Below are 16,864 nucleotides of genomic sequence, written 5' to 3'. Positions count from 1 at the left end.
TCCTCTTTGTAAGATCGTGTTCATAAGATTGAAAGGGATCGTAATTAAGATCCTATCAAAAGAATTGTAAAAAGAAAAAAATACATATATAATATATTATTTAACGATAAACAATTTAAAAGTGGTATTCTTTCTATTAGCGCTAGAAAAAAAATATTAGAATCTTTTAAAAAAAAAATAATGATCCTAGGATGTTACGACTCAACCCTAATGTGGTAACGCGATCTTACCGAAAAATGATCTTAATAAAAAATGATCTTAATAAGATAGGGATACATTTATCAAGATGAGATTATACGATACTACAATTAGAAACGCTTTTTAATACCTTTACTAAAAACTATAAATATAATACAACAATATAAAAGCCAACGACTTTTGAAAAGTCAAAAGTCTACATCAAATCAACATATGAACAACTGGTAGGTATTTTATCCACAAGTCAACTTTATCCTATATTGATGATGACTCAAAAAACCAGCCAAGAATCCATCCATTTCTGGGAATTTCACAACCGAGATCCTCTTTAGTTCTCGATGATTCCAGAACATTTTATCCTAGTTTTTCTTACTTTTATTGTTCTTGGAGAATGTTCAACCAACACAGACGGATTCTCTGGTACCTGCAATGATTCGTTCAGTTGCGGAAATATTTCGGGATTTCGATTCCCATTCAGGAAGGAAAAGGATCCCACATACTGCGGATACCCTGGTTTTGAAGTAAACTGTAATGAACATAACCCACCTACCATCAACATCAAGAACATGACTTACCAGGTTAAAAGCATCGATCCAACGGTCCAGATTATGAAGATTGTTCGAGAAGATATGATCGAATCAATCTGTCCACAAGATCAAGTCAACACCACCATGGATTACAACCTTTTCAATTACAATTCCGGCTACATGAACATGAGCTTCCTTTTCGGGTGTCCGGATTCTTGGAACGGAATGGGAGGTAGGTTGGATTTGTGCGGTAACAATAGGGGTAAACCGGTCTTTTTGATACCCGGGGTACATGGGCCCGGCGATTGTGAAAGTAGTGTTGTGGTTCCGGTTCCGGTTGAGTTTGTCGACCCGAATACGTCGGGTCGGGTTGTCGGAAACGGGTTCGAGGTTAGGTGGAAGGTGGATGATGAGGTTTGCATTGGGTGCAGGCAGTCTAGCGGACAGTGCGTGTATGATAATGATACACGTTTGACCGCGTGTCGAGTTGGGACATCACCGTCAGCAGGTAAGAAACTATTTTGGATTTTGTTTTGATCATATGGACTATCCCAGACGACCGGCCAAAATGGCCTTGTCAATGCCTAGACAAAAATTGGTCCTGAAAAAGCTCCTGCGGACTCCTGGACCAGTCCATTTGGGTACAAAAATCCTGGTAAGGGACCAATTCTCCTAAAAGGAGTCCTAATAAAGTCCAAACTAGCGGTTAAGACTGGTCACTGGTATTCGATCTGAAATTTTTTGTTAGCTTTGGTCCTTTTGTGTATACCTCAATTCTAAAATCTAATAATATCATTACCTTTCAGAAATTAGATTTTTAGTTTACAAAAGGAATGCCAAAAAATCTGAATTCTGACATTTGCTGTTATAAATCTTTTGTTGAAATGTTTTCTATCAAAGTCAGCTAACATTGTAGCGAGCCATTGCTTCAAGATATACATCGATCCCTAGATACATAACCACAAATTAAACCATTCATTGTTCCTTGTAACAATGATGTGTGGTAAATCACGAGAACATACACATGAGGTGATCATCATAGATCAACTGTAATGTGTAGGTCTCTTGTTTCACAAAACCTAAGACTATTGCGATCATTGACTTATTACTTGGTTTGTCACAAAACTAAAAAAAGGAAAGAAAAGAAAATGTGTTTTAATACACCCCATGGCCAACACAAGTTGCTGCACCCATTAGAGCACGGTCGTATGCATTTGTAGTAAAAGTTTTTGTTGTAATAAATTTATAAACTATACTATCAATATTGAATTGAAAGTAAATTATTTGTATTTATGAGTAATGTTTATTTAGTATATAAAATAATATTACAAATAAAAGCCAATTAAATTAATAAAGTAAAAATTTATAAAATTAAACTCAACTGACCAAAACTGAAAACTCAAATTTTAGTTTTAACATGATTTTAGTGTAAATGAATAATATAACACCAAACTAAAATGGTGGTGGTGGAAAGGAAAGGTCTAAAAATGATAGAAAATGATTTGGTTTTTGATGTTGGGTTGGAGATGCCTTAATGCATTAATAGTAACAAATAGGAATATAATTTCAATGTTATTTCACTATGGGCTCGGACTTGGTACTTAGAGTCTCCTACATAATAATCCAAAAGTAAAACCTCTAAATTACTAAACATGTATAACTGATGCGAATGCGAAATGAGATTTGGCTGATAGATGCGAAAGGGCAAATGGATGCGAAAGGAGTATTGGATGCGAAGGTGGAATCGATTGCAAAAAGGATCGTTGCGACTGGATGCGATCGATCGCAGTCCATCGCGGTCTGAGATTTTTGAATGCAAACCATTTCGGAACATGACTAGTTGCGAACCACTTCAGAATGAATGCGAATCTCGGAACCTTGGATGCGAACCTTGGAATTCTAAGGGGTTTTTGCATGGAACTTGCATGGTGGTGGATGTCGGCTGGAATATTCTACAGACGCTTTTGGAGTTATTTTTAGCATTTATTTTGATGGTTCCTTTTTATTTAATATTTTCATTTTTTAGTTTCCTTTTATTTTATGAGCATTGTAACACTATAAATAGTTCTTTATGTCCAAACGTTTTGAGTATTGTTGAATGAAATTGAATTTTGAGAACTTTGTTCTTTTGAGTTGCGTACTCGCCCCTTTGTCAAGTCTAGAACGCGAATTCTAGTTTGATACGAATTCAAATCAATAAGTCTTGATTTGTTTTCATTGATACTTAATCTATAAGTCTAGATTGTTTATCAAAATCTATCTTTTCCTGTTTTTTTTTGTCGAATAAGTTATCATTGTTCTTCTGTTCTTGTTCTTGGTTCTTACTTTTCCGCTACAATTTTATATTCAGAAAATCCAAAAAGAAGTTAAGCCCTCCTACACGCATCAATAACTCTAGGCATCATGTATGTTAGAACATAATGTTACACCCTATCATGGTTATTCAGGAGCCTCATGGGAAATTCATATTAAAGTAACAACATCCAAGAGCCGTACAGTGGCCCCATTTGTCGTCACATTGAATACAAACGAGCTTCATTGTTTTGTAAAAATCACCTTTAATATTATAATCCTCGTATCATATGGTGTAGCTGTTGATTTAGTTTCCCCATTGTCATCATTAATTTCACCTACTGTTTACTTTCTCTACCAAACAGGGCCCAAAGGATCTGCGCTGAAGCTTATATTAGGTAACCACACAAACTTTCATGCATGCCAATCACACTGACATTAACGAAACATTTTAATTAGTATGAAACACAAGATGTAACTGTGTTTTCAGTGAAGCATTTTAGAAATTATGTCTAATTCTCTTTTGATATATTTAACCATAATGTAAAAATGTTGTGTGCAGGAATTTCATGTCTGATACTCATGCTGCTAATGATACTCTGTCAAAAAAAGAGGTTATGGGGAACTGTAGGTGCATTGCGCATGGTAAGAATCTCCACATTAATTTACATGTCATATTATTTGCTCCAAATTTCTCAAGTTCCAGTCCTAACCTAACGTTGCATTGGGTATGAACCACAGGGAACCACCAGGAATCATCAAATAGAAATGTTTATAAGAAACTATGGAACTATGACCCCAAAAAGATTCAAGTATTCAGAAATCAAGAAAATGACAAACTCATTTTCTGAAAAATTGGGGCAGGGTGGATATGGAAGTGTCTACAAGGGACAATTGCCAGATGGGCAACTAGTTGCAGTAAAGCTCTTGGGTAAAGCAATTGGAGCTGGAGAAGATTTCATTAACGAAGTCGCTAGTATCGGTAGAACTTCTCATGCCAACATAGTTACACTCTTGGGTTTTTGCTTTGAGGGGAATAAAAGAGCCCTCATGTATGAGTTTATGCCAAACGGGTCCTTGGATAAGTTTCTACGTGGCGATGGATCTCGCCTAGACTGGGACACATTATTTCAAATTGCAAAAGAGATTGCACGAGGCCTAGAGTACCTTCATCAACATTGTAACACAAGGATTGTGCACTTTGACATAAAGCCTCACAACATTCTATTGGACGAAGAATTTATCCCAAAAATATCAGATTTTGGGCTGGCTAAGTTGTGCAAGAGAAAGGAAACTATTGTATCTGTAACCGGTGCGAGAGGTACGGCCGGATACATGGCCCCTGAAGTATTTTTTAAGAGTTTTGGAGGGGCGTCTCACAAATCTGATGTGTATAGCTATGGAATGATGGTTCTTGAAATGACAGGTGCACGTAAAAAGTATAATTTTAACAACCAAAGCATGAGTGAAGCGTATTTTCCAGATTGTATATACGATAAAGTAGAAGGTGGAGATAATCTAGGGGTTGATGGGGTGACAACCGAAGAAGAAGATGAATTAGCTAGGAAGTTGGTGATGGTGAGCCTGTGGTGCATCCAGTCTGATCCATCGGATCGGCCATCTATAAGTAAAGTTATGGAAATGTTGGAAGGAAGCTTTCAATCAATACAAGTTCCTCCTAAAAGTTTCTGGTCATCTCCCCCAAGGCCTTCCCAAGCAACATCTCCATCGGTTAACCTGCACAGTTCAACCGGTGAGAGAGTATTAGCAATGCATGCTGCAGGGGTAGATCTCTTTTCTTAATGCTCATAGGGCCATGTAGCTTTACTGGACTAGCTCCTCAACCTTAATTTTTTAACGTGCTTCAAATTATGTTGGAAGAATTCTTTAGAAAATATTGTGTATAGCAGGAGAACTCAGCCAAAACAAACAATAAAAATTTGAATAAGAAAGAAGCAACAAACAATAAGACATTCATAAACGAGAGGTTAGTATGCCATATTGCCATCGTTGAAGCTTTTGAATAAGATAGTTTGTTTATAATCTTGTGATTTTTTAGTCATGAGATGAGGTTAATATATGCTTTGTTATGTATGTGATTCATATGATGATGAATATGATGCATTTGCATTGCAAGATTAAACCAAACAGGCCTTGAGCTTCACACTACTAGAAAATAGGCCTTTAATGACATGCATTGCATGTTATTAAAGAACACAGATGACATATAAATGTGTGTTAGTAAATTCCCCGTCATAAATTATTAGTACAGACATTTGTGTGTTCTATGTTTACGACATACACTTTTTTATGTCGTAGCTTTTGAGTTTTGAACTTTTTTTTTATAAACATTACATTCTTATAATAAATATATATTTTTAAATGTACTAATATTTAAAATAAATTACATTTGGTTATTTCATTACACAAAAGATATCATATATAGAAAGAAAGAAAATTCATTACATTCAATTGTCATACTATTTATAATTTGAAAAGGTGGAAGAAGAAGCTGACACATGATAGAAGAATTGATGTAACACCTGTCACAAGTAAGCCGATTCATTTAAGCAGTGAGTAAAAAATTTAAGGGAAAATGACATAAATGCCCTACGAACTTTTTAGGGTTTCTCTATTTAGTCTCTAAACTATTTTTGTGGCTTTATAGGGACATAAAGTAGCTGATGACCTGCTTTTTTAGTCACCTTCACCTAAAACAACCGGTATAGTATGTCACTAATACAATTGAAACACATGTGGCACCGAATCAGCGTTGATATGGCGATATATGGCTGCCTAGGTGTATTAGTTAACTTTTATTGAAATAATTACTTGTTAAAAGTTTAATAAAACTCATTCAAAAATCGGTGCAGTCATCTTCTTCATCATCCCTCATGGTGTAACCCACCTCCACCTCATTAACTGCCACACCTATCACCGCCTCATGGATTAAGCTTGAAGCATGTATCTGGTCCTGGACTTACAACCTAGATCTTTGTCTTTTCCTCGTTTAATTCATAAGTTTCAAAGTCTGAGATTTACATCCTTAAATCATGGCACAATTTTGTTTCCTGGTCTTTATATCTACCACTTGTCGCCTCTCCAGCTATCCCACAAGAATCAACATCGGTGGTGTTGTGCTTTGAAGAGTTGTACATTATCTTGCAGAGCAAGAGTTGATTGAAGATTGATGCAACGAAAGTAATATATGGCTTTTGATTGAGCAGCAATCACTCACGAACAAATTTCATGAGTTTACCCTCGAGTTATCGATGTTGATTGATATAATGACAAGTCATAATCTAAGCAAGGATGTTGAAGAATTAATCAATTTGAAGAGTTGTACACTATCTTGCAGAGCATCATAAACGATATATTGTAAAAATCAGATAGATTCAATAGCAAGATTGTTCCTCAAAAGACAAAACTCAAGGAGATCTTCACCGGAACTGAACACGACTGTAACACCCCAAGATTTTTCAAGTATTTCCGAATCCCTTCTTCTTTCATTAATGTCATTTGTAGTCCTTGAGGGTGGAAGTGTTGAGCCAACCCTAATATTTAGGGTTGGGGGCTATATAAACATCCTTATGGCTTATTTCCTCTCATCATTCTCAACCTCAATATCCCAGAAAATGTTCCAAACCCTAGTTTTGTGTGTGAGTGTGAGTTAGTGTGTGTTTTGAGCTCTTGAAGTTGAAGACATTACATCAAATAGTTGGAGAAGGAGAACAAGCTTGTAGATCTGAAGTTGTGTTGTGCCGTAGAAGCTACAGAAGGAAAAAAGCTTCAAAATTTATGCTTGTATGATATAGATCTAGCCATTTTAGCTTTATGGAACCATTTCTTGTCCCAAAAGTCCCCAAGTTGGTGCATGTTATGATTTGGACGAAATAAGTTGTCCTTTCAGACCCTAGAACAGGTCCTAAGTGATAAAAATGATGTCCCAATAGCTAAATGTGTCTCATGCATGGAGTAGGAAGGTCTTAATGGATTAAGACCATGTGTTAAGAACTTTCTGGACGTCCAAAGTGATAAAGTTCAAGACTTTCTGGTTCTAAGGCACTTTTGGTCGATGGATCTGGAGTTTGGGCTTAAGTGCTTAAGCCATTAAGCACTTATTAGGGTTTTGGAAAAACCCCGCGTACGTCCCGCGTAAATTCTATACGCCCAACGTACTGGGTCAACCACCCCGATGGTGGTCAACGCCAGGCAAAATACGCCCAGCGCACCAGAGGAGTGCGCCCCGCGTATGCCCTCTGATTGGGCTTTTGACAAATTAGGCTTCGGGATTAGGCTGTTTTTGGACTAATTGGACTTGGGCCTGTTTGGGCCTTCTAAATAATTGAAGGTGGGCCAGTTTTCATAAGGGATTCCTATGATAAGGCCCAATTAGGAAGATAGGCCCAAATGGGGAAACTTGGGCCATTAATGGGCCTTGGATATATGAGCTTTTAAGATCATGTATTTAGAAATTGGGCCTTGGCCCAATAAAGAGGAAAGACAAAATGGATTAGGTGGACCCTTAGTCAAGATTGATATTTCATGTATTGACATAATGTTTATTATTTGGATAGTTCGGGATTTTGGTGAGCCAACGATTCGGAGTTTGATTCTTCAGTTTAGAGATACATTGCGAGGCGAGTTGTCCTCACTATACTAAGGGGTCTAAGGCACCAAGGCCGGCCCATTGGAGTTGATATCCTAAGTAGTTATTGATATGTTGAGTATGTGTTATCTATGCATGCTAGTTGTTAAGCTAGAGGGTAGATCTGTAGGTCTACCTGTGTTACTACCTGATTATAGATATGTGCATTAATTCTGTTATATGTCAACATATTATGTGGGATGGGTTGAGGTTCTTAGCTCCGTGCGGTAACCAAAAAACCCTAGAGTATTCCAGATATGAGCTAAGGGCCGGGCGGGGCATGCCAGACTTATACTGAGGACTGAGGAGCATTCCAGATACAAGTTGAGGGTCGGGTAGGGCATGCCAGACTCGTAATGTGGGCTCAGGAGCATTCCAGAAACGAGCTGATGGTCGGGTAGGGCATACCAGACTCGTACGGTTGGCTTAATGGCAATCCAGATGTGAGCTGTGGGCCCGGAAGGCAAGCCAGACTCACACTGTGGGCCCAGGGGTAATCCAATCTGTAAAGCTATGGACCCAGTGCATGTTGTTATATGTATATGTGTTATTTTTACTGTATCGGTATTTTGGGGGAACTCACTAAGCTTTGGGCTTACAGTTTCAGTTTTTGTTTCATGTACATCAGATGATCGCGGTAAGGCAAAGGCGTGATCGTACAGCTCCTCACATTTTATGACTATGTTCTGGGATACTCTGATATAGAACTATTTTGAAAACAAATTTGTAATAACCGTTGGTTTCTAAATGTTTTTAAAAGTTTAAATTTGGCTTGATTTTTATGGATGTTACAAGGACAACATAGGGTGGTGTGAACATTACAGGTCGTATTATGTGATTAGGAGTTTTGAGGATGAAATTTTCAATCTGTCGGAGCCCGTCGATCAGCCGGATTTTGGATATCTACTAAATGCTTTCGATGACGAACTGGGTCTGCCACCACCGACAGTCTCTCCATCGACTACTGATTTAGGTTTTCAATTTCATGTTCGTCGATCTTTATTTTAACCCAAACTAGTTATTTAGGTTTGCATTTTTTTGATGATTTTTTTAAAGATCCTAATCTTTTTTGAAGATTTTTCTTGCAATTATAAGTAAGTTTTGTGTTATCTGCAGTAGTTTGTGAAGGAAGAGGAACGGGAGGCAGGGGAGGACCAGGAAAATGTTGTGGATTTGTGTAAGATCCAGGGAGGATGATTTATTGCATAGCTGAGTCAAAGGAAGTGGGGTCATAAGAAGTGCTTATGTGGCAAGGGTAACCAGTTTACCCTTTCAATTCTTCCAAAATGACCTAATCGACACGATAAAAATGAGTTTATGCCCTCATAAAACCACGAAAGTAGTTTAGGGACTAAATGAAGAAACCCTAAAATGTTCGTAGGGAATTTATGTTATTTTCCCAAAATTTAATTTTATAAAAACAAAGAATAGAGGTATAAATGGATTAATTGGTTATCTATATATAAATGCTTACATTTGTTGATGTGTGTGACAGTTAGTGGCTTACTGTTTTAGAAACTCATTGTACGCAAATATAGTTTTCATAAACTCGTCATTGCTAGCAGACCTATCAAAAGGTTGTTCAGATTTATTATCATGAAATAAGTCATTATAACACAATTTCGTTATATAACTAATAAAATTACCTTAAACCATTTTTCATCTTCCAAGATCTATGGAGAAAAACAGCATCTAGATATAAATCTTCACAGGTGGAATGAGTTATATGGCCTTCAAGTGGCTCCTGGTCTGCAATTTTCAGAGGTATGTGAATTGTAGCCTGTCATCTAAGGACCAAACTACTTAAAGTTCTTTCACACAACAAGAAATTGCACTAAAAGTATATAAATTTTTTTATCAAGCCAACTAATGGAAAGCATCGAACTTTCAACATGAGAAATGAACAGGTATTTACTAAGGCAATTTGGTGGTTGGTTCTTAATCGTTGTTGGTTCCAATTAATAATGTGAATGAGGTTGATGTGTACATTGGTGAAGCTGAACTACAAATATAAATTCTGGAAATTTAGAAAATTCTAAAAATGCGCCCAAAATTTGATCTCGATAATTCTTCTTATGTTTCTAAAAGAGAAACCTATCCTGTTCACATGATTCCATAGAAGCAGCACTGAAACTTGAAAGCACATGCTCTTGGTTTAACTAGTACTACGACTTTCATTTAAATCTCTTAGGCTAAAAAGCGAGTTATCCCAAATTCACTTTTTTAGATACACAGAGCGGCATCGGTTTAATTGCAATACTTTGAAGAAGCATAACTTCTTCGTATGAAGTCAGATTTAGGCGTTCTATATATTTGCGGAAATCGTATTGATGTTTCCTACATGTTTATGATGATTACTTAGGCTAAAGGGATATATATTTCTACTTCAATTTTTTATAGAAGATAGTTTATATTGAATTCTACAGAACGGTAAAAATGGGGTGTTACAACTCTCCCCCACTTACAAAGATTTCCTCCTCGGAATCCTGCTCCTAACGCATCTAGATGTTTTCTTATCGGAGTAATCGAGATCAACTCATGATCTAGTCGACGTTGTCGTATTTACATGTCTCGTAGAACTTCATTTTCTATCTTAGACGTACTCCTAAGCCTCTTCCAAAATTGAGAACTTATCGGTTGGGAATTTATGAATTTATATCTTACGATGGATGGTCACCTTCAGACGTGAAACGTTGATTTGTTTTAGGAACACTGTTGTCTTGTTTTAATGCGAGTAACTAGAGAAATTTATCTATAACGTCCTAACAAAATTCTCTTTCAAGAAAAGGCTCACAGTGTATTGTTTTGACTTTGCGTCATATGCCATCTTTCTATGACGTAGCTTAAAGCACTTATGATCCTAGATGATAGGTAGCTTATCTGTCTATTTCAGGTGGCCTATCCATCTAAAATTTAACTACTACACTAAGTTTACTAAATCCTTACTAAGGTTTGAATCAAATCTCTAGTTCTATATATATATATATATATATATATATATATATATATATATATATATATATATATATATATATGTCTTAAGTACTTGACGCTTTTTATAGCAATCAACGTGGCCTACTAAATTTATTATCTACTGATCCTTTGCTATAAGGATAAATCCTACATCATTGAAAGCATCAACCTATCGGGCCCTCTTGACTATCTGAGTTGAACCCATGAATTCGTTAAATTCCTAAATCCAATCTGATGCTTGGGAGGAAATACCAAATCTTTCCTTGAGAAAGAATAAGCTCATAGCCTATGGATAATTTGGGTAGACTTCCCTCTTTCTATACCTAAACGAAAACTTCTATTAGCTTGGGTTGTATTACTTACGACAAAAATAAAACTAACAATCTCCACCTAATTGTGTTGTCACTCCTATACCTTGGTCTCGAAGCCAAAATTCGAGCTGCTCCTCGTACTTCTTCCTTAAGGGTTGTTCTTCGCCACTTAGGTTCGACCCATTATCTGCTAGTACTTGTCATTGATCAAAGCTTAAGTTGGATTTGCTTATTCAATTGGTAGTTCCTTTTTTTACTTTGATGAAACTCATGTTTTTCATATCAAATAACCTTCGGTATTCCTATTCTATTACTACTACTCGTATTTGTAGCACTTGGATGCTGGTATGTTCCTTACTTTCCCTTTATGTTTAATTTGTTACAATAATGGTCCTTGAAGTAGTACACGGGGCGTACCATATGGTACGCTTAGCGTACTAGTGGAGAAGCTAGTACGTAGGGTATACCAGATGGTACACTTAACGTACTAAGGTGGAACAAATTGGGGGAGCGAGGCCTCGTACGCTGGGCGTATGAGGGTTACGCTTAGCGTACATGGTGATTAAGAAACCCTAGTTTTAGGGTGTTGTACCCTATATACATACCTTAAGTCCCTAGGGTTGTATCTTTGAGCTTTTGTGTAACACTCTGTTTCGAATTGACTCCTAGTCTGAGGCTGTGGCTCGAAGGTCAGTTATTATAAGGATTATGGCTCTTGGGAAGGTAAGATCTAGGCCCTTTTGGGTGCGGGTGATGTATTAGAAGTGATCCGGGTGTTCGGTTCGTGTTTTGGAGCCTAGAGGTATTTTGGTAAAGTGGCAGTTCGGGCTTTTGTGGAAAATGGATTTTTGTTCAGAAGGTCTTAAGAAAGGTTTGAGTTGTTAAAAGTGTAGGGCTTCTCGTCACCGTTCCATGGATATAAGGATCGTCAGAATCGGGCTTATAACGAAGAAGTTATGGCCTTCAGAAGTTTCGTGGTTTTCGTACACAAAGTGTACGTGGGGCGTACTAGAAAAAAGGTAGTACGCTGGGCGTACTGACCAGGAGGGTCGCGAATGTTCCTCGGAGTACGATGGGCGTACCATATGTATGTTGGGCGTATTGCAGTCAGATCAGAACCCTATTTTAGGGTGTTGGGCCCTATTTAAACTCTTTATCTCATAACCTAACCCTAATATCTTCAGCCTCCGCCCCTCTAAACCCTAGAAATCGTCTTATACCATTCATGGTGGAATTTTGATCTTATGGAGTCCATTTTTGTAGTCTTTGGCCCATTTTCAAGAACGTGGAGTTAGATGCAAAGATGGAGATCAAGAAGAAGCTTATGGATCTGGCTTCTGTGACTCATTTTCAGCTTGATGAAGGTATAAAGTTCTGAACTTGACCATTGAATGCTTAGATCTATTATGTTGAGTTTTTGGATCTTTTGGTCCCAAGAATGGAGTTTTATGGTTCCAAATCCATTTTTAGGCTTAGGGTTGCCACCCTTGGTGCTAACTAAGTCCCTAAGGCAGAAAGTTGCCATCTTGGAGGTCTTAATGGATTCATGCAAGAGTTATGGTCATTTTCATGGAAGTAGATTGTTATACTTTGATTTTGGGTTCATGTGGGTCATATAAGTCACCAAGTCAGTGACTTTATGGATTAAGATGTTAGGTAGAGCTCATATCTGTAATTTTGGTCCCTTGGTTTGAAGCATTAAGCACTTAATGGATTTTGTGCATCAGCTGTTTGTACGTTGGCCGTACAATGTAGTACGCTGTGCGTATAAGGTCTATTAGAAAGGTCCGGGCCCAATTTGGAAAATTGGGCCAGTGATGGTTTTATGGACATTATTGTGTTGGGCTTTTGTTTTGGTTTGGGCCTTAGTTTTGGATCATATTGGGCCATGGGTAGAATGGTAATTTTACCCCATGCATGGATTAAAGATTATGGTATGGGACCCAATTGTTAATTGTGTATATTGATTGGTATTGATGAAGCTCGGGAAGTGGACATGGCAACAACTAAGGATTTCTTTCGGGAAGCTTCTGCATTCGAGGTGAGTCTCCTCACCATACCAATGGGTCTAAGGCACCAAGGCTGGCCCATTATGCATTATGGGATATGCTAGTTAATTTCGTGTTATGTGGTATGCTAGTTGATTTCATGTTATGTGGTATGCTAGTTGATTATGTGGTATGTGATATGCTAGCTGTCTTTGTGATGCTTGCAGGGAAGACCTCAGGGGGGTTCCCGAGGCACTAGGGTGTAAGACCTTAGAGGGTTTCCATGGCATCCTTAGTCAAGACCATGTGAGGGTTTCCATGGCATTGGGCTAAGACCATGTGGGGGTTCCCATGGCACCCGGAGTAAGACCCTAGAGGGTTTCCAGGGTATCCTTATATATATATGGTTGGTATGACAGTGGGCTAAGACCATGTGGGGGTTCCCATGGCACCCGGAGTAAGACCCTGGAGGGTTTCCAGGGCATCCTTATATGTTTGTATGCATGGCTTGTGTGATTGATAAGGTTTATGTAGCTCTTACAGCTGATATGGATTATGTGATTATGTGAATTATGTGGGGTATGCTCTAGGGACACACTAAGCTTCATGATTACATTTTTGTTTATGGTTTCATGTATCTTTGTTTTGGAAAGGAAGGGCTCAGCTTGATCGCAGGACACACACCCACGTTTTCCGCAATGAATGATTTTGGGATGAACTCTAATAAAAAAATTTAATTAACAATGTTTTGGAATGATTGGATTAAATGATATCTATGTTTGGGTTATATTAAAAATGAAATTTTTACCGCTGGTTTTTGGGTCGTTACATTTTGAGAAGAAATTGGTGCTTATTTATCTTATCTTGAAGGATTTGAAGAAAGGTGAAGGTGCTTTGCTTGGTGGGAAGTAGAGATCCAGAATTATCACTCATTTTGCAAGCTTCTAGAGGTATCATGTCCAAACCTTGTCTTCTCCATGCTTAGATCTCTTCATGTCTTAGTTTTTATGTTTTTGGTCCCTTCTTAGGGTTGGATGATGAGTTAGGACATTTGAAGGGCTTATTCTTTTAGATCTGGGCTTATTAGGAGCTTCTTAAGCATAAAGGTGCAAACTTTATGGGGATTTTGGTCACATTCATGCAATAAGTCATCTATTAAGTCCTTTTGAGCTTTAAGGCAGTGTTTGGTAATGGGACAAAAGTGGACTGGACAGGACAGAACGGGACTGGACTGAACAGACAATACAAAACAAATTGTCTATATAACGTTTGGTAGAACTACAACGGAATAAGAACAAAATATTAAACTTACAGTATTGTCTTTGAGATGAAATAATACAAAATACTAAACAATACTTTAAAGATAAATATTTTCTAATAAAAATTGTTTAGACTGTAATCTTTGTTTTGATCTGTTGATTAATTTACTAAATCAACTTGATTGTTTCATTAGCTTTATCAATCAAACATAAAAGGAAGTCGATGAAACCTATATTCCAGTAAAAATATATATCAACAGTGAGCTATAAAATACAGATTGTTTGGATTTGACAATAAAATTGTAGAAATAAAGATAATGAGTTGTCAACAAAATACATATAAAGGAGTGTGCTGTCAAAAATATAAGAGATGAGTTATCCATATAACCTCAATCCCATGTTTAAAGAAAAAAAAATACTCACGAAATGGAAAAGTGCTATACGTGAAGATTCAACAAAATATTGTAGAAGCTTATGAAGATTAAACTATAAATCGCAAAGCAGCCACAAATTACAAAATCGACTGTAAAAACCCAATTTTCTTTTGTTTTGTGTACATGATTCCTTTGTAAAAACTAGATCGCCCACTTTCAAAACCTAAATCAATCTTTTGGAATTCGACTTTATTTAAACTAATTTGCAGTAAATAATAGCATCGTATATCTGGAATAACTAAGCATATGAAAGATCAAGGAAAACAATCTTTGAGGTTTCCGGGAAAGAAGTTTATTTAAACGAAAAAATTGAGATGCAATAAAAATCAATACCACTTCGCTCGACCTGGATGTAAAGAAATAAGATGAATTGAAATATTGAAATCAGTAGATGAACGAAGTTTAAGATCCATCAATAGAGGCAGTGGATGAGAAATTGAGAATTTGTTCAGATTTATGATCTGCACACAGACGAGATAGGAGAGGCGGGTATTTTGGTCCTTGTAAGCATTCTGTCTTTTTGTCCAACTCAGTTCCACCTTTTTGGGTGGGACTAACTCTACAGGTTTTAGTCCAGTTTGACCAAGCTTTTGTCCCATTGACTTCCTGTTCCATGTATGCCAAACACCTTATCAAATGATTTTGTATTGTCCAGTTCTATTCTGTCCCGCATACCAAACGGTACCTAAGAGCTTCATTTAGCCATGCATGAATGTACAGTTAGCAACTTTATGTGATAATCCAACTTAAGGAAGTCAGATCTACGTTTTGGAGCAATGTGTTAAAGGTTAAGAGCTAAAATTTGGAAGATGGTTGAATGGGGTAGTACGTGTCGTGTACAAGCCCAATTGCGTGTACGCTTAGCATACAGCTGAGTGCACCCCACATATTTAGTCAGTGGGCTTCGAATATTTTGGGCTTCGGTTTAGGCCATTCTTTTGGGCTTAGATGCTTAGGTTTTCGTTGGGCCATCTGAATGCAAGTGCTTTGGACTAGTAATATTTTTGGGCCTTGGGGGTAAGGCCCATGTAAGGGTTTGGGCCCAATTTGGAAAATTGGGCCATGTATGGGCCTTGGATGACTAAATGGTTTTTGGGCCTTTTGGATTATAGGTTTGAGCGCGAGTCTTGGTCCAACATAGGTAAGGGGTAAAACAATCAGTTACCCTAATTATGGACTGATGATTATGTATTGGAATCCAATTGTTAATTGGATGTTATTTGATATTGATAGCTTGGGGATTTGTCAGTGCATCAGCCAGGGATTTATCAGTGTGATTCAGCAGTGCCAGGTGAGTTTCCTCACTGGGTTTAGTAGGTCTAAGGCACCAACGTTGGCCTCTGTTTATTATGTTAGGATGCTAGGTGTCTACATGACTCTTGCGTGTGTTATGCACTCGTATGCTTATCGAGCGAGGCCAGACGACTATTCTGTATGTTATATGTCTTTGTGATTATTGCATGTGTTATGGGTTTATGTAACGTCTGGTTCCTGGTATGTATCTAATTATACTTTATACATTTTTACAGAGCAACTCGACGAGTTGGAAGCCCCAAACTCGTCGAGTGGAGATCAGATGAGACGTGGGTTTTAAGTAACCTATTTGACAAGTTGAGAGCCTCAACTCGACGAGTAGGACTGACAGAATGAAACCCTAATTTTAAGGGTTTTGCACCCTATTTAAACACCTTAACGTCATAACATGGTCTCATTTACATCCTCCTTTGTCCCAAATCCTAGCCACGAAACCTAATTCACTTTTTTAGAGTTTTGAGCCATTTTTGTGCATTCATTGTGATTTTGAAGAAGGAGATACTTGAAGAAGGAGCAAGGACGTGTAGGAGGAGAGTATATCCAGAAGTTGAGCTTCATTTCTGGTTCATCTGAGGTATAACGCTCATATATTGCCTATAGTATGCTTAGATCTAGTTCTAGGTTGTTTTCTTCATGATTTGGTCCAAGTATGTTGGCTTTTGGGATTTAGATGTCCCATGTGGGCAAACCCTTCAGATCTAGGATCTTTAGAGGACTCCATGGTATAAAGGTGCCAACTTTATGGCCATGGAAGTCCCATGCAACTTGTAGACCACCTTTTTGGTCTTTTGAGCCAAGTAGGCCATGCATACAAGTAAAGATGGGAACTTTATGAGACCAAATCGTCCCTAGAGTCCAGATCTATGATCCCATGGCTTATCTTGAAGTTTTGATGGCTTTTGGAGTTGGATCAATGACAT

General features: G+C 37.6%; 1 protein-coding gene across 1 annotated transcript; it reads left to right on the top strand.

Annotated features, from left to right (window-relative positions):
• The first annotated feature begins 430 nt into the window (after nucleotides 1-430).
• On the top strand, nucleotides 431-5,060 carry LOC145109010 (LEAF RUST 10 DISEASE-RESISTANCE LOCUS RECEPTOR-LIKE PROTEIN KINASE-like 2.4). The gene is made up of 4 exons (XM_079046110.1): nucleotides 431-1,233; nucleotides 3,383-3,415; nucleotides 3,580-3,662; nucleotides 3,759-5,060. Exons 1-4 carry the CDS (start codon nucleotides 537-539, stop codon nucleotides 4,818-4,820), a joined length of 1,875 nt encoding a protein of 624 aa, XP_078902236.1. The 5' UTR covers nucleotides 431-536; the 3' UTR covers nucleotides 4,821-5,060.
• Nucleotides 5,061-16,864: the final 11,804 nt, after the last annotated feature.

Source organism: Lactuca virosa, chromosome 4, assembly GCF_052849685.1.
Source record: "Lactuca virosa cultivar CGN04683 chromosome 4, Lactuca_virosa_CGN04683_v6, whole genome shotgun sequence".
Classification (NCBI taxonomy): domain Eukaryota; kingdom Viridiplantae; phylum Streptophyta; class Magnoliopsida; order Asterales; family Asteraceae; genus Lactuca; species Lactuca virosa.
Note: the sequence above shows the minus strand (reverse complement) of the source record. Positions and strands in the feature narration are given on the sequence as shown.

Coding starts and splice junctions, on each gene's coding strand:
- LOC145109010 (XM_079046110.1), top strand. CDS start 537: ATGATTCCAGAACATTTTATCCTAGTTTTTCTTACTTTTATTGTTCTT. Junction 3,416..3,579: donor TGCGCTGAAGCTTATATTAG/GTAACCACACAA, acceptor TGTTGTGTGCAG/GAATTTCATGTCTGATACTC. Junction 3,663..3,758: donor CTGTAGGTGCATTGCGCATG/GTAAGAATCTCC, acceptor TATGAACCACAG/GGAACCACCAGGAATCATCA.